Raw genomic sequence first — 25,017 nt, 5'->3', positions numbered from 1 at the left:
AAACATCCCCCACCACAATCTTGTGATGTCAAGAGAAGGGGGTGTGAGGGGAGGGAACAAACTGTTCCTCACCCTCCTCATACACAGGGAAGTCTTTTCCTCCCCAAAAAGTTCTCCAGCCCTCTCGCCCTAGGCTCCTCCCTGGAAAAGCTTGTGCACATGTTAGATATGGAGCCCAACACCACAGCAATGGGCAGTGCCTTGCGTTTATCCTGAATGGCTCTGAGGCACCCTCAAGGGCCAAGCCAGGTACCCAGTGTGAGCACTCAGTGGCTCCACAGGGCAGGTAGATGACTCTTAAAAAGCAGGCATGGCCCATGAGTATGCATTTGACCACCAAGGAACACTCATGGATTTTTTGAGAGCCCAGAAATATCTACCCCTTATTAAATACCCAAAGTCTCAGCAGCAGTAAATAACCTTCTGTGCAGCCCATTCAAAAAATATCATAAAACAAACACCAATTCTGAAGTCAGCAGGGGCACTGGATGACACAAACATGGCAGCCACGTCACTTAATGAGTCAATGCTTATAAAAGCTACCATTTACCAAAGACCACTACACAAACATGCCCTTCTCTAAATCTTCATGAAACTTCTGCAAGGAGATATATTAAGATCCAAGAAAAATATTCAAGTGGACAAGATGTGCTAGAACAAAAATTCAAACTCAGGCCAACTCTAGATCCGGGCCCTTCCCACCAGCTCCACGTTTCAGGTCATGGGAACCATCTGCAAGATTTCAGGCCTGATTTCAGAATTCCTTGCTTTTCCCAGTTAGAGAATATTCCCACACAATGCCAGAGCTGTTAGGGCCTCTGGCACAGGAGCTTAAAAAGAAAAGTAGCCTGTAAAACCCAAAATAATCCCAAATTACCCATTCAATTTTTTAAAGTATATTCACAATTTTGTTTACAACATGCAAAGTAGCACAAAAGTAAGTGGAGAGCAGCAGTAGCTTCACAGTATAAGAGCCTCCAGGTGGTGCCCAGCCTGGACCTTCCACAGACCCTGTCCTCTGGCCTTTCATTCAAAGCACCTAGGTAACTTGGTGAGGGGTGGATTTCACAGGAACTTTCACACACTGCTAATGTATTATAAACTGATATCATGAGTCGTAACAAATTTAATAAGAAGTCAGTCATCAGGCAAGATGCAGCAAGTTTCGTAAAAATGTTTGTACTTATTTTAGTCAATAATCAGTATAGCTAGAAAGCTATCATAAAGCAATCACCAGCAATATAAAAATCTATGTACAAGGATATTTCCTTAGTATTAGCTATAATAGTAAATAACTAAAGCTAAATGCCTATCAACAAGGGAATGATTAAATAAAATATATATTCATGCTTTGGAATACTATCTAGCCATTAACAATGTTTTTAAGACACTGCAACTACCTAGAGAATGTTTGACAAGCTACGTGAAAAAAGGATCCAAACTAAATATACGAGTTTAATTATGTAAAATACATGTGTATAGAAACACAGAATAAAGGACTAGAAAAAACAGGTGAAAAAGATTAACAACGGAACCTCCAAGTGTTCTTATTGTCTTCTGAAATTTAACTATATTGTAATTTTTTAGAACCAGCATTTCTTTCTTTTATTCAGGGGGAAAAAAATATTTTTTTTTTACAGTGTAGCCAGTTTAGTAACACTCAACTAGGGAGGAGATAATCCTTTCCCACTGCTGTGTTGAAACAATGGAGAATTTTGAGGATTACTAACGTGTCTGAAGCACTTTACTGTGTTTCAGACACGGCTCCTAGCATGGCACACACCTTATTTAATCCTTACAGTGTCCCTGTGAGTGAATTCGGTATAATCCTTTCTTCAGCTTCAGATGTGGAAACTGAAGCAGAGATAAGTAACTTCCCTGAGCTGGCACAGCAAATGAGTGATAGACATAGGCTTTGAATGCCCACAGTCTGTCTCCAGGGCCAGTACTCTTCACCAGATAAGGTAACACGGAGATCTTGAGCATGTCATATATATCCTGCTAACTGTTTTATTCATCTGAAAGCCCCGTGGAACAATAAAAAGAGCTACTAGAGCTTAAATCCTTTCAGAAAATTTAACTGCACTCAACTACACAGGAAACCCAAAGTCCTCAAAATAAGTCATATAGCAAAATCACCAGTGTAACTATACAAACACATGAAACCCCAAAACAAGAATCCTACACACAGGTACAAACCAAAAGAGCTAGATGTGGGGAAATACCCACATAGATGCTTCAGGGAGGTATTCCCAGGATGAGCAAACACATTTGCTTCCAGAAAACAGAGGGTACCTACCACTGCAGCACTGTCCTGTGTGAGCCCCCCTGCTTAGCCCCAAGCTGTTCCAGATCATTCTGAGGACTCTGGGCACCAGTCCTTCATCAAAATCCCGACTACTCAGGGCCTTCTGTACTCAACTAGCTGTCCTGAGCAATATCTGGCTTTTAAGTAGAGGCACCACCATCCCGTTACTTGGCCTATGTGAATCACAGAAATTAAAAAAAAAAAAAAAAGCAGGGCTTCTCTGGTGGCGCAGGGGTTGAGAGTCTGCCTGCCGATGCAGGGGACACGGGTTCATGTCCCGGTCCGGGAAGATCCCACATGCCGCGGAGCGGCTGGGCCCGTGAGCCATGGCCGCTGAGCCTGTGCGTCCAGAGCCTGTGCTCCGCAACGGGAGAGGCCACAACAGTGAGAGGCCAGCGTACCGTAAAGAAATAAATAAATAAATAATAATTTTAAAAAAACAACTTAATTTGCAAGCCCAGTATACAACAAAAATTTCAGCTGAGAGCAGAGGTAGAACTGTAGGTTTCCATCCAGCGCCTGTTGAACTAATACTGAGAATGGCAGAAACAAGGGTTTTATTTAGACAGCAGGATTGACATGGCTGTTTATTCAACATCAGAGAGAATAACTATACATTCTAATGATATAGAACATGTCCTATAGATCACACATGCTTGTCAAGTAAACCAATTTGGACTTCCCTTATGTTAGAAACCTGACACACATCAGTAGGCCGCAATTGCTACACATTTTTAAGCATCTGAATTCCAAAACAAACTGAGTACTACCCATATTTAATTTTGCTATGTTCCACGGGACAGAGAGGAGCCACACTTTAGGCCGACAGTTCTTTGAAATGATGCCTCCTTGATGATTTATTGATCTCCCCTTCAAGACTCTTGGCTTTAAAATAAAATTCTCATTTTTTTTGAAAGACTTGACTATTTGTTGGTCATGTCACTTTAAATTTTATGGGTTAGGGCTTCCCTGGTGGCGCAGTGGTTGAGAGTCCGCCTGCCGATGCAGGGGACACGGGTTCGTGCCCCGGTCCGGGAAGATCCCACATGCCGCGGAGCGGCTGGGCCCGTGAGCCATGGCCGCTGAGCCTGCGCGAACGGAGCCTGTGCTCCGCAACGGGAGAGGCCACAACAGTGAGAGGCCCACATACCGCCAAAAAAAAAAAAAAAAAAAAAAATTATGGGTTAGCATAAAAATTTATATGCACATCACTATCAGTTTGATGATGTCAATATAATTCAAAATAAAATCCCTAGTAGGCTCAGAGCTTGATTTCAGCTTCAGCTATCCACGAAAACAACTGAGACCTCAAGGGCAGGATCTTATTCACAGGCCCTGAAAGAAACCCAAGAGCTTACAGCCAGTGATCATATACAGCACTTGAACTGGTTTTGGTAGAGACTTGAGAAATGTGAAAATTCAATTGACACTTGGGTTTCATGAACTCATACCCAGATATAAATAAAGGTAGCCAGACTTTATAAATCAGTATCAACTGTTTGGCTATCTACCATCAGTTCTGATCAGTGTTAATTATAACATTAATAGAGGGGAATTAACTAGAGATAGGTAGGCACATGGGAATCGCTAATGGTTGTTGACAGTGACATATATTAAAACAAGTATCTACCCTGAGGGCTAACGCTTTAATTAAATTCTCAAGATTGAAGTAGTGACATATTCAACCTCCCCCATAGCACTCACGAGGCACTTGTACCTTGAACAGAGAAGCCCCTTAAACTTCTCCCCTGGGAGGAGGAGCTGGACAGCTTGAGTGTAAAAGTCCGGAAGAAACCCTAAGTGCTTGTACTCTCCAGCTAAAGGAGGACTGTTTTCTTATACAATAACCATGCTTGTGCGTATCTGATATATTTTTTAATACATTTATTTTATTTATTTATTTTTGGCTGTGTTGGGTCTTCATTGCTGTGCACAGACTTTCTCTAGTTGTGGCGAGCAGGGGCTGTTATTTGTTGCGGCACGCGGACTTTTCATTGCGGTGGCTTCTCTTGTTGCAGAGCACGGGCTCTAGGCATGCGGGCTTCAGTAGTTGTGGCACTTGGGCTCAGTAGTTGTGGCTTGGGGGCTCTAGAGCATAGGCTCAGTAGTTGTGGTGCACGGGCTTAGTTGCTCCGCGGCATGTGGGATCTTCCCGGACCAGGGCTGGAACCTGTGTCGCCTGCATTGGCAGGCAGATTCTTAGCCACTGCGCCACCAGGGAAGTCCCCATATCTGATATTTTAATAGAGGAATTTTTTCCATGCTTTAACCTGACATCCCTGGGTCTAATAAAAGGTAAATGATATTATGTGCCAGGCCTTGCTTGGCTTACAGCCAGTTAAAGAAGGATTACAATATGTGCATTCAAATGGGAGGCACATGCGCTCATCATAACGCAGCCCCCTTATCTGGTGATACTGAACCCCTGAACACTATATATACAGATTGATCCCATGAGGAATGCAAACATAAAGATAACTATGAGGATAGAGGAGGGAGGAAAAGGAGATTCTAGATTAAGAAACAACCTCCTTCTATACAAAGCTCTTCTGAGTACAAACAGTTGAGAACAACTCAGGTGCCCAGAATACAGAGTCAGTAGCCACAAAAGTTCAGGCTCAAGAGACAGAAGCCACACTTCTGTAAAGTCTCTCACAGGCCAGCCCAAGCCAAGGCCTGGCTAAGGAGGGGCCAGACCCCAAGGCTCCTTCAACATAGCAATCTGGCTTCAGGGCTGTTGACCTTTGCACAGCTGACCAGAGACTCTCCAGAGAATAGGAAGCTGGCCTGAAGGAGAGCTGGGTGGACATTAACCCCCCTGAAGGACAGAAAAAGAGATGCACTCCTCTGAAAATCGAATCCTGTAATGGCTGAGGAGGACATTTTCATAACACAACATGATCTTTAAGGAAGGGATGACCTTAAATGACCTAGGCAGAGAGACATCACCCCTCTTTCTGGAAGAAAACCAAAGTAAGAGATGGTTCTGATAACAATTTTCATATGTCACAGCACACAGAACTATCACAACAGTCTAAATTCCTAATGTAGATTACTCTACAGAAATGAAAAATCGACTCCTTTGTCTCCTTGATGAAATAGAAAGTGAATGTTCTCCCAACATCAGCAGCACATTTTTCACACGTATTAATATTTTGTGGTCTCTCTTCCCCAAGTCAAACAACTTCACTTCTTCAGCCTTTCTCCTTATCTTATTTTCCTCAACAATGATCTTGATTTATTCTTTTTATACCTAATAGCCATCCCAACAGGTAGATGGGACACAGCAAACAGAGCACCATAATGTAAGCTCCATGACAGCAGGAATGGTGACTACCTTGTTCACTGATGTATCCCTGGGCCTAGAATGGATCAGGCCTTAGTGACACCAGGAAGGTCTGAGCAGGAAGACCCAACCGAACACAGGAACTCAGATTCCAAACAGTTCTCCAATTCTCAGACAGACACTGGGAATAAAGCAGGACCTGGACCCCGACTGCTGACAGAGGGACTCCAAAAGCTAGGAGCATGAAGGAAACCAGTTGCTGGAATTGTGACATACAGTAAGGGCAAAAGAGGGAGTGACCACAGGCAGCCTTTTTCTACAAATATAGGAGAAGATTAATATAGAAACTACTCACAGGCAGCTCCTTTGAGACAAAAATTACTGATTCATTAAAGTTTCCCAAATGGCTTTCTAGTTAACACTTTACCCCAGGAATTTAGGACGAAAGACAGCCAGCCTGTGACACCGAAAAGAAGGTAGAATTCCTAAGGAGAAAAACAGAAAGGACAGGTCAAGTCCAAATCCGGAAATAACTAAACACAGTGCAGGGAGAGTTGCAGGCATGGAATAATAATTGGAAGCAATGTGACAGCCATTGGATATGGGGTCAAAAAGACCTGAGGTCAAATCTGGGTTCCACCAGGTAGCTCAGCAATCTGAGCCAAGTTATTTTAAGTCCCTCAAAGCCTCAGTTTCCTCATCTCCAACAGTACCTACAATAACACATGCAAAAGCTCCTAGTCCAGTACAGAAAGACTCTAATCAGGACCAGCTACATAATCTGCAAGTCCAGTGTGAAATGGAAATATGGGACTTTCCCAAAAAAATAAAGAATTTTAAGACAGCAACAACAGAGCATTAAACTAAGCACAGGGTCCTTCTAAGGCACAGATCTCACACAAGTGAAGCTTGCCTTCACCCTAAGAACTTGGTAGGTTTTGTGATGCTGTAACATTTTCTCCATGTCTGTTACTCTCCTTCTCCTTTCTCTGTTTCCCGATAGATATCGGTTGAAAAAAAGTTCTTTCAAAAATAAAGGACCTTAGGGCTTCCCTGGTGGCACAGTGGTTGAAAATCCGCCTGCCAGTGCAGGGGACACGGGTTCGTGCCCCGGTCCGGGAAGATCCCACATGCCGTGGAGCGGCTGGGCCCATGAGCCATGGCTGCTGAGCCTGCGTGGCTGGAGCCTGTGCTCCGCAACAGGAGAGGCCACAACAGTGAGATGCCCGCGTACCGCAAGAAAAATAAAGGACCTTAAAAAGAAATTAAACAGACTTATCGATGTTGAATTTACTTAGGTTAATAACTGTACCCTGCTTATGTAAGAGAATATCCCTATTGTTAGGAAGTTCACAATGAGGTATTTGGAGCAAAGAGCTATGAGGTAGGCAACTTATTCTCAAATTATTCAGAAAAAATAAGTGTGTGTGTGTGTGTGTGTGTGTGGAAAGAGAAGGTGTGCAAGCATACAGTGATAAAGCAAATGGGGTAAAATTCAACAGTAAATAAATCTGGGTAAAGGATATATGGGGGTTCTTCGTTGCATATTCTTGCAACTTTTCTATGAAGATAAAATTGTTTCCAAAGAAAAAGCTAATGTAACATAAAGGTCCCGTGTGAGCTCTGGGGGAGAAGAGGGAAGAAAAGGGTAACAGCAAAGAGAGGCAAGACTGAAAGCTCTGTTTAGATAAGGGCCGTTTCTTCTTTGTTAACTGCTAAATCCGCAGCATAGAACCTAGGTCAATAAATATTTAAGGCAGGAAGGAGAAAAGGGCAATATCCCATGGGGAATAAGGGCTCAGGGCAAGGACAAATGATTGATGGTTACACCAGCACTTGGAAATCAGTGAACTGCCTCTGTTTAGAATGAGACCAAGGAATCTCAACCAGAGGCACATGGTGTGACATGGTGTATACCGCACACTGCACTACCAGGGCCTTGGTTCTCACTGCTTATTAAGAGTTCGGTTAGACCCAGCTTGGGCCCACCATTTAACCTTCCCAGGCTTCAGGGTCCTCACTGATGAAATGTGGAAGGTTAGTAACTCATTCACCAAGTACTTACCGGATGTCTCCCATAGGCGAGGCCCTCAAGTCATGTTCCCTGATCTCTAGAGCTTTCATTCTAGAAGGGATCTCACAGCTGACTGCATTAAATAATTTCTTGATGTCTCTTCCAACCCTGAAAATTCTATGCAAAAATTCTGGGGCTTTTTACTTCAAAAATGAGAATGAATATTATAGTTTAACCACTCTCTAAAGTACTCATAATAAATGCATACTCAAAGGTGAAAATATACTCAGATGCCCTATGTTCATAACTTAAAAGAAGTCTGTATACACAGGCAGGGAAATGCCTAAGAGCATATATAATTAAGCCTTCTGCAAATGATCAAGTTGATTTTAGTTGCCAAAATTCTCATTCCTTGACAAGTTATATAAATAGCAGGAGTTTCAAAAATCTAACAGAGCCCTGTAGATAGGAAAAACATTATAAAGATAGAAATACATTTTTAAAAGCAATAAATTTATCAATGAGAAAAACAACTTTGTAGTGTAGATTAATGATTAGTATTAAAATTACAGCATCGAAAGTATTTTAATTTTCTGCTTCATCAGTCCTCCTCATTCAGTCAACTAGCACAAAAATGGTTACAAAGGCTAATTGTGTTAAAGACTTTGCAGAAAAGAGGAAAGAATTGCTCCTTCATGAATACTAAAGATGATAAAATAGGAAACCAATAACATTTTATCACTTTATATAAATTAATCTAATTTAGAAATAATTTAGTACTATGATTTATGCAGAACTTGTTATCTAGCCAAGAAAAATTTTTATATTACCAGTATCAGAAAACATGGTACCTACGCTTGCCAGATATTAAACATCTGCACTGCTTTATACAATTTAGGAGAAATGGTAAGGGTAGAGGATCAAAAAATATAATTATGAGATTCAAAGAGATCAAAATAAGAGGCATATGAGAATATTATTTCCCAGATGGGTTCTCAGGAGCTAAAATAGGAGTACACATCTATGAAAGATGGTTGCAATCACAGGCTGCAAGTTGAGACAACTGAAACTGAGTATTTGTCCTTGAAAAACAACCATTCTCCTGACACTAACATAATTCACAAAGATCTGGACACTCTTACTATTTCTTGGTAGATGCAAAGAGGGACCACTAAAGAGTTAACTTCCACAACTAAAGGCTACTCATCTGTGGTTTTACAAAGCAGCAGCTTTCAATGTTTTATTACTAGAAATGAAAAATGTTCTAAATGTCCTTTGGATTCATGGAGTCAACACTTTACCAGATAGTAAATTACCAGATAGTGAAATCGTTACTTGATCTAAATGCTACATGGATTATATGACTTTATTTGTAAAGTTCAGCACCTGGTTCCCCACAGAGAGTTAATAATCATTTATTAGCCATGAAGACAAAAAAAGTCAGTTGGATGCCACCAGGTGAGGAGAGCCCTGTCTCACAGAGCCCTGCTGCCCTCAGCGATGGAGAAACCAGGGCGATGCTCAGTGTGCCCCCTCCTCCAGCAGCTCTGCAATGAATACTTCACACTCACTTGGCCAACACACAGAGGCTTTAAAATGCTTTCATGTAAAATTGCTTTTATGTCACAATAGTCCAATGCTATAAAGATGTAACCATTTCCAATAATCAGAAAATGCAGAGATTTGTGAGATTGATCCCACAGAAATCCACTTACCATTTCATAATATTTAGCTCAGATCATAAAGGCCAGCTGAGGTGGAATGGCAGAATGTTGGCTTTTAGAATTAACCCTGCAGCTAGCTGGTTGAATATGAATATGCTTTCTCGTCTATAAAAGGAGAGTGGTTTTAGTCAAAGGTTTATAATGTTCCAAAGGGGCAAGTAACAGATTGCTTTGAAATATGATGAAAGCTAAGGACTTAGTTCATAGGAGGGGGGTGAACAAATGTATATGCATATATACAGAGTGTTTGGAATGATATTTTCAGAGATTACACAGCTTCCTGAAGCCTAGCTAGAGGTTCTGTTCAGAATTCCCCAATCAGATGGCTTCTCAAGTTCTTTCTAGTTCTGCTATGCCATGCACACTGCAGACCAGGGTGTTGCTTACATCCTTAACTATATACACAAGTTTCCATCCTCTAAATGTGTTGGTTTGTGGGAGTTATTCTCTTCCCTCTAAACCCATTCCTCTTCCACCAGTTCCTTGAAGAATAAGGACTAATCCCTCACTCATGAGGACTCACACCCAAGCCCAGTGGGTCTCTCAGAACAGCACTGCCCACACTTTACTGTACACTCAATCACCTGGAGATCTGGGGAAAATGCAGATTCCAATTCAGCAGGTCCCAGGTGGGGCTGTGAGTCTGCATTTCTAACAAGCTCCCAGGGACCACTCCAGTATATACCAGCTCTCAGCCCCTACCCCAGTTCCCTAAGCTCCCTTCTCAGCCTGAGGGCAGCTCACCATGGTGTTTCTGTGGAGTTCTCTAGTGACCTCTAAAAGGTCTGAAGTTCTTTTAAAACATTCGAATCCATCCTACCCATCCCCAAACCTGAACTGCTTTAAAAGAAAAAACTTCGTGTAATACATCATTGTGTCACAATAGTGGAAAAACTCTGGATTTTAGAGTATGACAAACCTGGGTTTGAACACCATAACCTAACAATGTGGTTTTTGGCAAAATGTTTACCTCTCTGAGTTTCATCCCTAAAACTGTCCTGATGAAAGACTTAAAAGAGATAATGCTGGATGCAAAGTATTATATATAGAATGGATAAACAACAAGGTCCTATTGTATAGCACAGGGAACTATATTCAATATCCTGTGATAAACCATAATGGAAAAGAATATGAAAAAGAATATACATATTTATAACTGAGTCACTTTGCTGTAGAGCAGAAATTAACACATTTTAAATCTTCAATAAAATTTTTTTTAAAAGAGATAATGTTAGTAAAGCAACCAGCATCGCCAGTCCGAATGATAACCTTGATTCAGCGTCAGCCCTAACATTTCCTGATGGTGTCCCAAGAATACTGGAATACAGAATCCACCGATTCCTCCTGACAAGGTCTAAACTTAGTTATCTTAACATTGACCCCAAATTCCTCTTTGTGTTCCCCATATGACTCCAATGTGCAAAGAAGGAACTATCATGCAAAACAAGAGTGATCTGAGAAGACAAGATTTTTCCTTCACAACTCTGAACTTCTAGGAATAACATAGGGACACTGAGAATCGGTCTTCTCACATGTGAAGTGATAAAGGCAGAACATATGTCTACAGGGGCTGACAAAGTTTGCCTTAGTTTTCCAGGGTAGACAGACAAACACAATTCTAATAATACTCAAGATTAAACTGATGTACTCCATATGATGGTACTGTTCTCCCATTTCCTGTGTTTCATATTTATTTCTGCATCCATCCTTCAATTTATCCTGTTGTGAACTGTATAGTCCCCATTATGGATTAATCAAAACAAAACACTTGGGCTTCCCTGGTGGCACAGTGGTTGAGAGTCCGCCTGCAGATGCAGGGAACACAGGTTTGTGCCCCGGTCCGGGAAGATTCCACATGCCCGTGAGCCATGGCCGCTGAGCCTGCGCGTCTGGAGCCTGTGCTCCGCAACAGGAGAGACCACAACAGTGAGAGGCCCGCGTACCTCAAAAAAAAAATAAATAAATAAAATAAAACACTTAATACATTCTGCTTCCTGTTGTTAAGAATCTTCCCAAAGTAGTTCTGTTTACCATCAGGAGGCTATGGATAACCCTGTGAGGTCAGTTAAGGCTAAAAGTTATATATTTGTATCATGCAACAAATATATCAGCTGTAATGTTAAGACAAGTCATACTTAAAGGGCACTAAGAAAGCATTATATTAAAAGGAATATGAAATAAATCTGTTGGAAGAAAATGACCACATGAAGGTGAGCATATCACTTGCCCCTCCCACTCCTCTGCATAAAATCAAGTTTCATACATCACTTTTGCTCAAACCAGCAAATAATTACATACTGCTCTAAATCAGTAAATTAATTCGATTTAGTTTACTGATTAGATCAATATTTTAGTAAGTCAACAATTTTAGCCCAGTAATTCTCACCCCTCACAGTGCATCAAAATCACCTGAAGTTAAACAGAAAGATACAGATATAAGGAATAAAAGGATGAACACACAGGCCACCCACTCCCACCTGCCTAGAGATGATTTAAGTAGGATCGGGTAGAACCCAACCACCAGTATTTTTTAAGCACCCCAGCAGATTCTAATGTATAACTAGAGTTAAGAATCACTACTTAGGACTTCCCTGGTGGAGCAGTGGTTAAGAATCCTCCTGCCAGTGCGGGGGACACGGGTCCGATCCCTGGTCTAGGAAGATCCCACGTGCCGTGGAGCAACTAAACCCGTGTACCACAACTACTGAGCCCGGGTGACACAACTACTGAAGCGGGCATGCCTAGAGCCCGAGCTCCACAACAAGAGAAGTCACCGCAATGAGAAGCCCGCGCACCGCAATGAAGAGTAGCCCCTGCTCGCAGCAACTAAAGAAAACCCACGTGCAGCAATGAAGACCCAACGCAGCCTAAATAAATGAATTAATTATTTTTTAAAAAAAGGATCACTACTTAGTGTTTGGTTTTTTGTTTGTTTTTTTTGTGTGTGTGGTACGCGGGCCTCTCACTGTTGTGGCCTCTCCCGTTGCGGAGCACAGGCTCCGGTTGCACAAGCTCAGCGGCCATGGCTCACGGGCCCAGCCGCTCCGCGGCATGTGGGATCTTCCCAGACCGGGGCACGAACCCGTGTCCCCTGCATCGGCAGGCGGACTCTCAACCACTGCGCCACCAGGGAAGCCCAGTCTTTGGTTTTTAAATCACTTTAAGAAAGTACAGACTTAAAACACATACTGAGATTATAGATTATGTCTTTAGTCTTTTCTATACTCTCCAACTTTTCAATGGTGAACTTGTATTGCTATCAGAAAAAAATTAAGTGAAAAAAATTTTTATAGAAAACCAGCATCCACAAAATGCCAAGCATAAACCTTTAAGATTCAGTATAAAATAGGCTATCATCACAGAAAAATAACCATTATCAAATTCATGAATTCTATAGTTCCGTTGAGAGAATATGTATTTGCCACCTTAAGTCTGGAGTATTCAACACACCAGAATCTAATTGGTTGCCCACTGGAATTACCTGCAGAGTTCTAAAAATTCCCCCACCCCAGGCCCTAGCCATAACCCAGACCAATTAATCAGACCCTCTGGGCTGGGACACGCACAACAGTTTTTTTTAATACCCCCAGGTGATTCCAACATGCAACCAAGGCTGGGAACCATTGGCTAAAAGAGTTAATTAATACAAGCCTCTAGAGATAAGCCTCTGCTGAAAGGTATTAAAATTCTGACACTGATACAATTTCAAAACATGGTCATTTGTGGATATGTATTGATATTCAATTTCAATAAGATAGGACACTAAACAACAAATGTGTGCACTATTCTCCCTTCAAATTAGGAATAAGTCACCACCTTCTACATTTAAATACAAGAAGTTCTGAGATCACTGTTATATGCCAGTCACAGATGCTGACCAAGAAAGGGATACTGACAAGACAAAATTGGACAAAAAACGTTTTCACAGATTCTACATTTATTCTACCCAAGTAGGTATTATTCTTGGGGTAACTTTGCTACCTAGAAGTCAGAAATGTACTCTCCTATTGCTTGAGATTCTTAGATGAAAGGCCTAGGTGCTCACCGTTTTTCTTGTTTGTAAATCTGAAATAAAAGTGCATCTTCTTAACTTTTAAGAAGCTGTTTGATTATTCTCTTCATGCACCCCCAGGCCTCCTTTCCACCTCTCTTACTGAGAAAGCTGGTGTTTTTGATTTGGTGCAGGTCTATTCTGCTCTCTGGGGTAAGAATTACCCTACAGATGACAACTCACTTCTGTGCCTGAAGATTTTCAGACTCAAGCAGCAGAGAATTTGAATAGTATGCAAAATACCGCAACTAAACATCTTTTATTAAGAGGGTTATTTTAACAGGCAAAACCTCCATTTTCAGAGTTGAATAAAATAAACCCATATATAACCAACATGGAAATTCTGGAAAGCATTATTAAATGAATTCAAAAAGTCTAAGAAATTCTTTTAAAGAAATGGGTTTGTCCTTTTCCACTTTGAGGCATTATACATTTGTAATCATCTTTTCTAAAGCACACTAGGATTCTCGGCAAAGTGGGCTTTCCCTTCTCAATCTCAGGAAGGAATGGTTTAGGTGCATTCTTTTGTTCTCCAAGGCAAAAGCATGAGTGAAGGGAAGAAGAGGGTCTGCAGCCAAGGAACTGATGTATTCCACAGCACAAAGATGAAAGGCCAAGAGGCACATGAAAAGATGCTCAACATCACTGATTATCAGAGAAATGCAATACAATGAGGTGTCACCTCACACCAGTCAGAATGGCCAAAGTCAAAAACCCTACAAACAATAAATGCTGGAGAGGGTGTGGAGAAAAGGGAAACCTCTTGCACTGTTGGTGGGAATGTAAATCGGTACAGCCACTATGGAGAACAGTATGGAGGTCCCTTAAAAAACTAAAAATAGAGCTACCATATGATCCAGCCACCCCACTCCTGGGCAAATATCCAGAGAAAAGCATAATTTGAAAGGATACATGCACCCCAATATTCATTGCAGCACTATTTACAATAGCCAGGGCATGGAAGCAACCTAAATGTCTATCAATAGAGGAATGGATAAAGAAGATGTGGTATAGAGAGAGAATGGAATATTACTCAGCCATAAAAAAGAATGAAATAATGTCATTTGCAGCAATGGATGGACCTAGAGATTATCATACTAAGTGAAGGAATTCAGACAGAGAAAGACAAATATCATGATACAGTTTATATGTGGAATCTAAAAACTTGGTACAAATGAACCTACTTACAAAACAGAAATAGAGTCACAGATGTAGAAAACAAACTTATGGTTCCCAAGGTTAGGGGGAGGGATAAATTGGGAGATTGGGATTGACATATACACACTACTATATATTAAATAGAAAATCAACAAGGACCTACTGTATAGCACAGGGAACTCTGCTCAATATTGTGTAATGACCTATATAGGAAAAGAATCTGAAAAAGAGTGGATATATGTATAACTGATTCACTTTGCTGTACAGCAGAAACTAACACAACATTGTAAATCAACTACACTCCAATAAAAATTAATTTTAAAAAAAAGATTAAAGGCCAAACTTGAGAGTGCAAAAATAATGAAACAGTAGGTGGTTCTTATCTCCACTGTAATTAAGATGAGTATATGCAATGCACTCTACTATGTACTGGAGATACGAGTGAGAACAGTCTCTACTCCCCTGGAACTTAGAAGTACAAGGAGGACAAAAATTAAACTGGTTATCACAAAATTAATTGTTTTATTACAACAGTGATAATACAATGAGGCAGCAATGCAGGGTGAGAGGAGAGCATAAAAAGGGAACTGACCCAGTCTGGGAAGTCAGTATAAGCTTCTCTGCAGAGGAGACCCTTATTCTGGTGTCTGAAGGATGGGGTAGCAGCCAGCTAAGCAAAGAAGGGGTAAGTTTTGTGGGCAAGGAACGGGAAGGTCAGTGTAGCTGTGGTGCAAAGAGGGAGGGGAAGCAAGAGATAAGGCTGGCAAGGCAGCCGGGTACCGGTGCGGAAGAGGGAATTCTGCTCCAGACATGCTGAGCCTGAGGACCTGCAGGCATCAGTGGAGCTGTCAGGTAGGAGGATGGACATCTGGGTATGGTGCTAAGCCAGGAATACACGGTTGGGAGCTATCGGCACATAGATGGGAGTTGAAGCTGCTGGAATGGGTGAAAAACACACTAGGCTATGGGCTTTAAATTTTTTAAAAATCTGACTATCCCTTTGAAACCAACAGTTTGCATCTGTAACAAGCCCAAACATACCTGCTGAAAGGAATGAGCCCTAAAAATATATAAACTATCACAGGTCCACTGGGATGACTTTTCATGTACACAGTGTAAAGGAGCAAACTGGAATTTTTAATCTTTGTTTTGATAGATGGGAGACAAGAGCGTTTTGTGATTACAAATACAATCACTAATAATTATTACTGTGGTCCAAGAAAAAAATCTGGATCTTTTGTATAACTAAATTAAATAATTATGCTGCTCTGGAAGAACCCTGAATCTACCCATGGAAAGACATTTCATCCTCGCATCAATCTCTGTGCATACATTAGGCACAGAGTAGAAAAGAAAACTGGGAAAATGAGAGAGCAGAGGAAAATTAATTATAATTATGGAAATGCAGCTTAAAGAACAAAGGCTTAAATTTGTAACACAGGTCTAAGGGGACATAATGCTCTTATGTAACCACTTAAAACGTGAGAAGTCTGCAAATCTGAAGGAAAAGTTGACTCTTTATTAGATATATTTCTTCTAATTTAGTAACCAGAAAATTGGTATTCCCAAGCATAAGGAATAAAATAATCAAGGGCCCTTCTGCTTGACTGGACTCCCAATGGCTACAGGTTTGAGAGAATTTGAGAGTCTATCGGGAAAGGCCAGCCAAGGTTATCACTTAACACAACAGGCTTGTTTCAAACAACGACTAAAGCTAAAGCTTCAGAGACTGACCACTGTTAACTTCTCATCCATCTGGGCTTCCCAGGTGTCCAGATCTTCAATTTGCCATTTTGCTACGCATTCCACCGGGATCTTTTTATGCCCTCCATCATTACAGAATGTGAATGACCTCAACACGGAAAGCATGACAAAAAGAGAACACAGTGGGTTCTCTTTTGTCAGCAAAATCCCATCAAATTAGATTCCCGATGGGGAAAAGAGGCCAAGACATCTCACCATGGATTTTTATAAATCTAGATCGTTGCTTGACTCTGATCGATCCAGCTACACAACCTTGCAAGAAGCAAGCACAATAAAGAACACTAGTACCTTTGGGGAAAGGAAGCCTCTCTAATCCAAAATGTTCATGGACAAGGACCAGCCTGGAGTGCCTCTAGAGAGGTCCAAGGAGAACCGTCAGGGGTGAAGAGGGTGGGATTCCATCCATTCAAAATCACATGACCTGAGCCCCTGTTATGTGCACAGCCTAGGCACCTGGAGTGGCACAAACAGTACTCTGAGGATTAAAATCGGAGCACCCCTCACTCCCAGGGACAAGCAGGGGAAGGGCTACAAAAGAATAATTCAGAGGCTTCCTAAGGCTTGTGGGAGTAGCCCCCATAACAGCGTGAGAAGAAACAGAGATTGAGATCAGTAGGTCTGGGAGGAGGACAGGAACAACTTCATAACCAGCCCATCCTCCACAGCCTGCGGCAGCCTGCAAAACTCCACGTGCAGAAACATGGAGATAAGAGAAAAGGCAGGGACCAGGCAGCTGCCCAAGAGTCCTCAGGGCAAGGGCAGCCAGGCTTCAGCCAGAGGGAATAAGAAATGGACAGTGGATGGGGCTCAAGGGAGACAGCAGGTCCTCTCTGCAGAGTCCTTGGTGACAGAGGGGTCAGGGTGAAACCAAACGTCCACAGAAGAGAGAACAGGAGAGAGTCTTGATCATCTCACTGCCACTAACATACAAACTGGCCGGGGTGCAGCTCAAAGACCTTTGCTTTCCCCCATCTCTCTTCCTTGTACCAAAATCTGAGGATCTAGGCCTTGAATTCCTCTTCAAGGAGAAAAACTATAGCAGAGCCAAATGAACGCCCCCCCTCAACCCCTGACAGACAGGTCAGGCCCACGCTGCAGGTAAGGGAGAAGGTGGGATTTAGATGAGTTTGAGATTAACCTTTTAAACTGGATTAGACCCTCAGTAACCAAAAGTAGCCAGAAAGTAATAGAATCTGCCCAAGATGTTGCAAAGAGTACTTTTTAAAGTAGCAATTGGTGAAAAATAAAACAATTTTGTTTATATGCTACACTAAGTTGAGAATGTTCAATAAACCAGTTTGGTCATCATGGAGAAAGACCAAAAAAAGAAAAAAAAAAGGAAATGAACTTTGGATTTTGATATAAATAGCATTTCACTGAGACTTTCCTTGACAATTTTCTCTGTCTCCAAGGGATGAAGGAAGAACACACGTTACCAAAAAGTTATAGAATAAGATTGTTTCATACTAGCTCACGTTAAAGTTTGTGTTCTAACTAGATATAAGTATCTACTTTTGCAAGGCCTGAATGGCTGGCTCTAATTTGTCTCAGGCAAAGGGAGAAGTACATAAATCAATTTGGTCAGTTAATTCACTGCAAATTCCCCAGCTGGCCTCTGTTTAAAAGTGGCCTGAGGTGGGAAAGTGGAGAAACAAGCATTTCTCGAAATTTTACCACTTAGGAAGAAGTTTAGAGGTCATTTGTCCTAAATTGAAGCATTTTGCTGACATGGAAACTTAGTCCCAAAGGAACAACTCATCCAAAGCAGCCCAGAGGGAGGGTGGCCCCTGCAAGATGCCACACCTGGGACAGGCCTTGCTCCCTTTGCTGAGCCTTCACTGCCTCTGGCATGTTCACGAGATGCCCCTGAACATCACAGACCTGAAAGTATACCTGCCCTTCGTGCTTTCTGCCTGGTGGCCATGGAAGGGGGAGGGGGAGACTTGAGTGTGGGGCTAAAGAGGAATCTTCTGGGCAAGGCTGCTTCCAGAATTAGTTCTATTACATCATTTAAATGACTCAAGTACATTCTCTCCCTTTAAGGCCTATCTTTTTATTTTTCTTTATACTTTCTCTCAACTGTCTTTGAAATTTTTTCCATGCAGTGTTCCTCTAAGAGATAATACTTTTGATCTTAATGATGTTCACAATATCTTGACTATCATTGCATTAGCAGGAATTCTCTGTGTGCTGGTGTTTTTCTGGACCTACAAGAGGATGTATATACAGTCATTGGCTGGAAAAGCTAGGGTTTGACTCAGTTAAGAAATGACACTCTGATAAAAAAATCCAGTAATGCCCCAAACCGCTAAAGCAGACAGGCTGCCAAAGTCATACCTTGCTAATAAACTGGCCTAAATGAATGAGAACCGAAATTCATGCCTGCATAATTTCATTCTTCTTTCATATTTACCAGGCCGGATCTGGCATTCTTCTTTTTTACAACAAGGATGGAATTCCAGTGAGAACTTCTCCACTCTTCTTTGAGTATAATGACGTTTGTCCTGAAAGCTTGTCAGTCCTAGCTACTGGTCTCTCCATGTTTGGGAAGGACTCAAGAACAACCCTACACACACACACACACACACACAAGGGACTCAACAACAACCTACACACACACACACACGAGGGACTCAAGAACAACCCTACACACACACATACACACACACGAGGGACTCAAGAACAACCCTACACACACACACACACACACACACACACACACACACACATACACAAACCCTAAAGGGAAATGCAGCTTTTTGCCAGTGCCAAGGTAACTACAAAGTTTACAATCAAACAAGAATCTTCCTCCTCTTCATTGCCATCTTGTCAGCCCTCTCTTCCCATGTTCTGGCCTGTAGGACACTCCCGTTCACTGCACATCCTGTTTGACTACACAGAGACCACAACGTTGCTGCTAGAAGGGAACTTTGGAATCTGGAAAAACCCTCATTTTAGAAAGAGGGAAACTGAGGGTCACCTAGGTGACAAAGGCTACACAAGTGAGTCATAAAAATGGAGCTAGAACTAGTCTCTGGGATCCAATTCAAACCTACTTTCCTTTACAAACTGGCAGTCCAGTTTCTGTCCTACATCACCAATTAGGCCTCTGGCCAGGACGGGGAGGCTGGCTAAAAACTATTTAATAAGCTAATTAGTTTGATTAGAAGTTTTCTGTGAGGCAAAGTCAAAGTACATATAAAGCACTTTTTAAAAAGACATACTACATAAATATTTAATACCAGAACTATCCTTAATTTTATCCCTGGATAGTAAGAGACACTCGTAATTCAATTCAAAACGTTTCTAGTCTAGATTTGTCTTGGTCATTCAGAAACATTCATGTAACAACATGAGAGCAACAGAAATAAATTTCAATATAGTAAGTAGGGGTGATACCAAATAACTTACAGGAAAGCAACATCACAATTTTTTCAACATCACAATTATAACTAGCAATGCATGAAAACAAAAATTAAGTCACCTCCAAGTAGGAACTCAAATGTTTGAAAAAAGCTTATGTGCATTAGAAATTGGATATATATAAATTGTAAATACACTGATAACAGGTTTAAGAATATGTGTCCCAGGTCAGAAAAAAATGCTGCAATTCACGACAGCCAAGAGAAAGAGCTGAGGGTACAGGTAATTTTCAAATAAAAATAATTCATGAAAATATAAGCCATTAAAGCAAGGTTCATACTACACAAATTATTCTTTGCCCAAGTTTTTTCTCTATATCAAACATGTTAAAACAAAAGCCAACTAGAGAAAACCTCTGGCAGTTGGCTTCTTTGATAGGCTCAAAATCCCTTTGGATTCAAGATTCCCTAAAAATCCGGGCAAAGGCCAGCACAAGTGGGAAATACAAAAACAGCTCATCATAATGCCTACCAGGGGTCCTCTCCTGACTGACACAGAATTGTCAATTCAATCAGCTCATTTCTGTTGCCTAGTACCCACAGTTTCCTACCTTTTCCAGGTATTCCATTTCTACATCAGGACTGTTGCGAAGATGAGAGGAGATAAAAGACCGGGTAGAAACAGACAACTAGTGTTATTCTGTTACTCCAATTTGGGTTGGGAGATTGTGGGTAATTTTCTACATTGTTTCCAATGAGAACCTACCTCCTCTATACCCAGAAGGGGAGGCTATGAATGTGTCTTATGAACTGTGAAACAGTATACAAATACTACATTTTAATTTTTACTTTTATTGACCCCCTACTGCCCACCTAGTCCTCTTTTTAAGGTGGTTCCTTTCTCCTGGGAATACCGCTTAAGTCTGGCTAGCACAATTTGCACATCTGAGTCTGCATATTCTAAAAGTCTATTATCTTGCAGAGGAAATGGTTCTTTTCTGTTTATAATGGAGGGGTTTTGTTTCTTTTTGTTTGGCTTGATTTGGTTATGTAAGGAGAGTTACCAGCAGACCAGGAGAATCCCCTCTAAAAGAAATCTGACCTTTCTAACTCAACATGTCCTGTCTTTTCTCATAAATGTTTAGAAATCATCTACAAAGATGTTATCACTAGTGCTCCCTTGGCTTAAAATATACCAAGACTCCTCACAGTCCTCCATAAAGTTAAATAAATTCCTGTCTTCACAGACATTACTTTTCTGCAGAAGTAAATACAGTGGAAGAGCAGAGGCATCGTTCTTTCCTGAATTACATATCCTTTGGCATAGAGATCCAAAATGATATTTTAACTATCAGAAATACTGAAAGCTACTGCTTTATTATAAATGAACAGAATCATAATTCTAACTGGCTTTAGTCCTTTTAATCTTGGGAAGATTTGATATCTCTAAATCTTCTCAAATGAGTAATTCTTCAACGTAAGTAGCCAAGTCATATTTTAAGTATTCTACTGCCCTCTTGTGAATCTCATGTTCAGAGACAAGATAGCTCACAAAATACATACAGCAACTGTAATTCTCAGAAATACTTCAATGGAATCTCAGAGACTAGAACTAGGAAGAACCTAAAAAATCATCGAGACCAGCACACTCATTTCACAGACGAGAAAACTGAGATCCTGAAGGATTATATAACGTAGTCAAGATCAGACATGGCTAGTTAATAGCAGAGCGAATACTGTTGAATAGAACTTAAACCTCTCAGAGTGTTAATTTTTCTATTAAAATGGAGGTGCAGCCTGGAAAAAAAATAGTGGGGCTTTGGAGTTAAGCAGACACGAGTTTGATTTTAGATCACCACTTCAACAACCTCCCCAAACCTCTGTTTCCCCATCCATAAAATGGGATGAATAACTAACGCAAAGGTGCTGAAAGGATTCAATAGGATCATGTTCCTCAAGCCCTCAGCAAAACTATCAGCAATACAGTAATTCACTAAGTGGTAACACAGCTGTAACAATACATAGGAAATTGTTTTTAAGTTGTTATAGCCTTTGAGATCTCTGGACAAAGGTATTCTAAAATAATGAATAAATAAACTCTGAACTTTTTCAAAATTGGCACAAAACTTGGAAAAAATAAAGCTAATTTTTCTAACTCCTATGTTTCTTTATATTTATTCTTCTTTTTTTTTTTTAATACAAGTAAATTTGTAACAGAAAGCACCACACAGCAAACACTGTGTGAGAGATGAAGCAACAAACAGGGTCCTTAGACGAGGTTCACAGGAAAACAAAGCAGAACTCAGTGCCAGCGTGTTAAGTCACTGTCTCCTTTGCTAAGAGGCTGTCGCCGCTGCAATGCCAAGAGAGCCAGCCTGGAAGGGTAGAGGCTAGAATTTTAGATCTGACCTTGCTAATAACTGGCTATGCCAACTTGGGCTGGTCATTTCATCTCTGCTTCCCTTTCTTGACCTGTAAATGAAGGCATCCTCTACGGAGTAAAGTCCGATAGTGAGGTGGCATAATGAACGTGAAAAAACATTGTAAGATGTGCTTTAACAAAGTAAGTAGGGTTAAGTTTGTTATCTTAAACTTAATCTAAAGCAATTAAAAAAACAGTAAGTCTGCACTAAATTGGGGAAGAAAAACCAAACTTAGAAAGTTGAAGGCAGCTTAGATGAAGGATTCTGTTCAGCAGCGCTCCACTTCTCATGAAATCTCCCCCTTCCCTCTACGATTCCACCAGCTCTTAATGGAGATTACTCCAAAAATTCTGCCAACACATGAATCTCTGACTCTTAAGTAAATTTCACTCAAGGGCACCCTGATATCAGGATTGACAGAGCTTATCCCTGGCTGTATAACACAAAACAAATATGCCAGCAGGGTAAAGGCAATTCATCTTAGTTTGCCATGAAAATGACTAATGTTGATTATTCTCTGATTTACAGCTGCAGTCATCCACCCTGATAGTTATGGTTAAGTGCACTCATCTGCTCTGTCTTTATATGGAGCCTGATAGAAGGCACACACCATGCTGGTTATAAGCCCTGATTGATGATCCACCGATATTAACCGAGCACTACCTATGGGTCTAGCTCCCCCAATTTCAACCATCGGAAAGGGATATTACTGGGGTTGACAGTGTAGTAGAAGAGGAAAGGCACTGACATAAACTAACCTGAGAGGTAGAAAGTAACGATGCTGTTATGGTTGCTGAGGGGCGGCACACAGCTTGCAACTCTGCGGAATGAGTCCAGTGGGGATTCTTGGGTAATTTTTCATCAACAAGTTAACTCAGGCTCTTGGTTCAACCCAACAATCATACCACATTTGCATCCAGAGTGCTGGAATAAAAGTGCTCTCAGAAACAAAAGATCCGCCTACAGGAGTAGAAAAGGCAACTCACCGTGAAACAGACTGTTGTCCACCAGAAAATGCCTGCAGTACTGCACACAGTTCCTTTTCTCCAAGTTCCAGTAACTCATTGTCAGAAGATTTCTGGCACAGCATCAAAACAAAATTGCTCTGTCAAGGGAAAAGGAAGGACACAAAAATGAAGAAGGCGGAAGTCACACGCTCACGCTGGCCGCCTGACGCCGTTAGTCCCCAGGCCTCAGCGGGCAGCACGCAGGCCTCACACCTTCCCCACGTGGGGAGCTGGAATGCCCCAGGCCCTAAGAAATTCCCCACAAGTCTTCCCACTGGATAGAAGGTCACTTAACATACCACAACAGGAGCTTTTTCTAATAGCACCTGAAGGGGCTCAAAGTTACCGTTGTCCTGGGGGGGAAAAAAAATCAATCCACCAATGGAGAACAAGTTTCAGAACTGGTTTATGTGCTCCAGGCTTTGCCCGCACTCAGCCAGGACTCAAACCAGTCAATGCTGGTAGCTTTTCAGGAAATCTCAGTTGCAGGCGGGGAGGGGACTAACAGGAGGGTGACTGACATTCCCAGTTTCCGACTTTTGTGTCAGCACCAGTCTGGTGGACTGCATACCTGACCAATCCAGGGAAATCTTGGAAATTATAATGGCATCCATGTAGCCATGGGCCAGGCAAACACAGTAACAAAGGCTGCCTCCCTCTCTTGGACTCACTATGGGTGCCCATTTAGAGCCCCTAGGGCCTGCCTCTGCCCCCTGTAACCAGAGCCAGGTGAACAAGCAGTGGGCCTGCTCCTCCAGAAGGTTTGTCCCTCCACGGACAGAGAAACACAGTGCTAACCAGAGCAAGGACTTGAAAAGCAGAGATGCCAGCTGATGAATTAGACTCCTCCAAAAGCTGGTGTGCATAACCCCAAACAAGGCTCCCTTTGTTCACAGGATCTGGCTAAAGCAACTTTTCAGAATTCCATCTTCTTTTCTGGTCGCAGAATAAAGCCAGGCAAAACCAAGCAAGGCTGGCATGAAGGAAAATCCACAGGTGGGAAACAATTTGTCATCTGTCCTATTAAAGCAATCTAGACTTTTGTAAAGGCACTCCAGGATGGAGTCAGTACTGAAAAAAACAAATGATCAGAGCTGTGCCTATTCATTAATGGAACCACAATTGGTGTAGGTTCCTAAAGCTTCTGCCAGAGCTTCTCCTTGGCTCCCTAAGCCTCATTCTTCCACCCTCCCCTACCTGTAACCTATCCTACCTTTTCTCAGGCTCCGGGAGACCTGACCCCCCCCCCCTTCTTCTAACCCCACCCCCACCTGGCTAAATCTGGCTGCTTCTCCCACTCCCTGGGGCTGAGGGTGAGTCCCATCACGCCAAGATACAATCACTCACGGAACCAACTGTAAAATAAGATAGAAAACAGGTGATTATGGAGACAACCCTCCCTGCCCCCTCCCCACCCAGTATTCCATACTACAAGGGTTTCTCTCAAAAAGTATTTTAGGTATACAGTTAGATATGCTCAGTTTTTTTTGTGTTTTTTTTTTTTTAATTTTTTTTCTTTTTTTTAATTTATTGGCTGCGTTGGATCTTTGTTGCTGCGCATGGGCTTTCTCTAGTTGTGGTGAGCGGGGGCCTACTCTTTGTTGCGGTACACAGGCTTCCCACTGCGGTGGCCTCTCCTATTGTGGAGCACAGGCTCTAGGCATGAGGGCTTCAGTAGTTGTGGCTCGTGGGCTCCAGAGCGCAGGCTCAGTAGTTGTGGCACACGGGCTTAGTTGCTCCGTGACATGTGGGATCCTCCTGGACCAGGGTTTGAACCTGTGTCCCCTGCATTGGCAGGTGGATTCCCAACCACTGTGCCACCAGGGAAGTCCCGATATGCTCAGTTTTTAAAAAACTCAATATTGAAACTCGAAAAAAAATTTTTCCTTGAAAATCCCCTCTTCCCTCATTTCATGTCTC

The 25,017-nt window shown here is 41.8% G+C and overlaps 1 protein-coding gene across 1 annotated transcript in view; it reads right to left on the bottom strand.

Moving 5' to 3' along the window:
• The window catches only part of PLCH1 (phospholipase C eta 1), a 224,402-nt gene that overhangs the window by 179,995 nt on the left and 19,390 nt on the right, over positions 1-25,017 (bottom strand). The window contains exon 2 of the mRNA XM_024741299.1: positions 23,077-23,195. Coding sequence (XP_024597067.1) covers positions 23,077-23,155 — 79 coding nt within the window. The 5' untranslated portion in view covers positions 23,156-23,195. The remainder of the gene's footprint in view (positions 1-23,076; positions 23,196-25,017) is intronic.

Source organism: Neophocaena asiaeorientalis, unplaced genomic scaffold (assembly GCF_003031525.2).
Source record: "Neophocaena asiaeorientalis asiaeorientalis breed wild unplaced genomic scaffold, Neophocaena_asiaeorientalis_V1.1 scaffold556, whole genome shotgun sequence".
NCBI lineage: Eukaryota > Metazoa > Chordata > Mammalia > Artiodactyla > Phocoenidae > Neophocaena > Neophocaena asiaeorientalis.
Note: the sequence above shows the minus strand (reverse complement) of the source record. Positions and strands in the feature narration are given on the sequence as shown.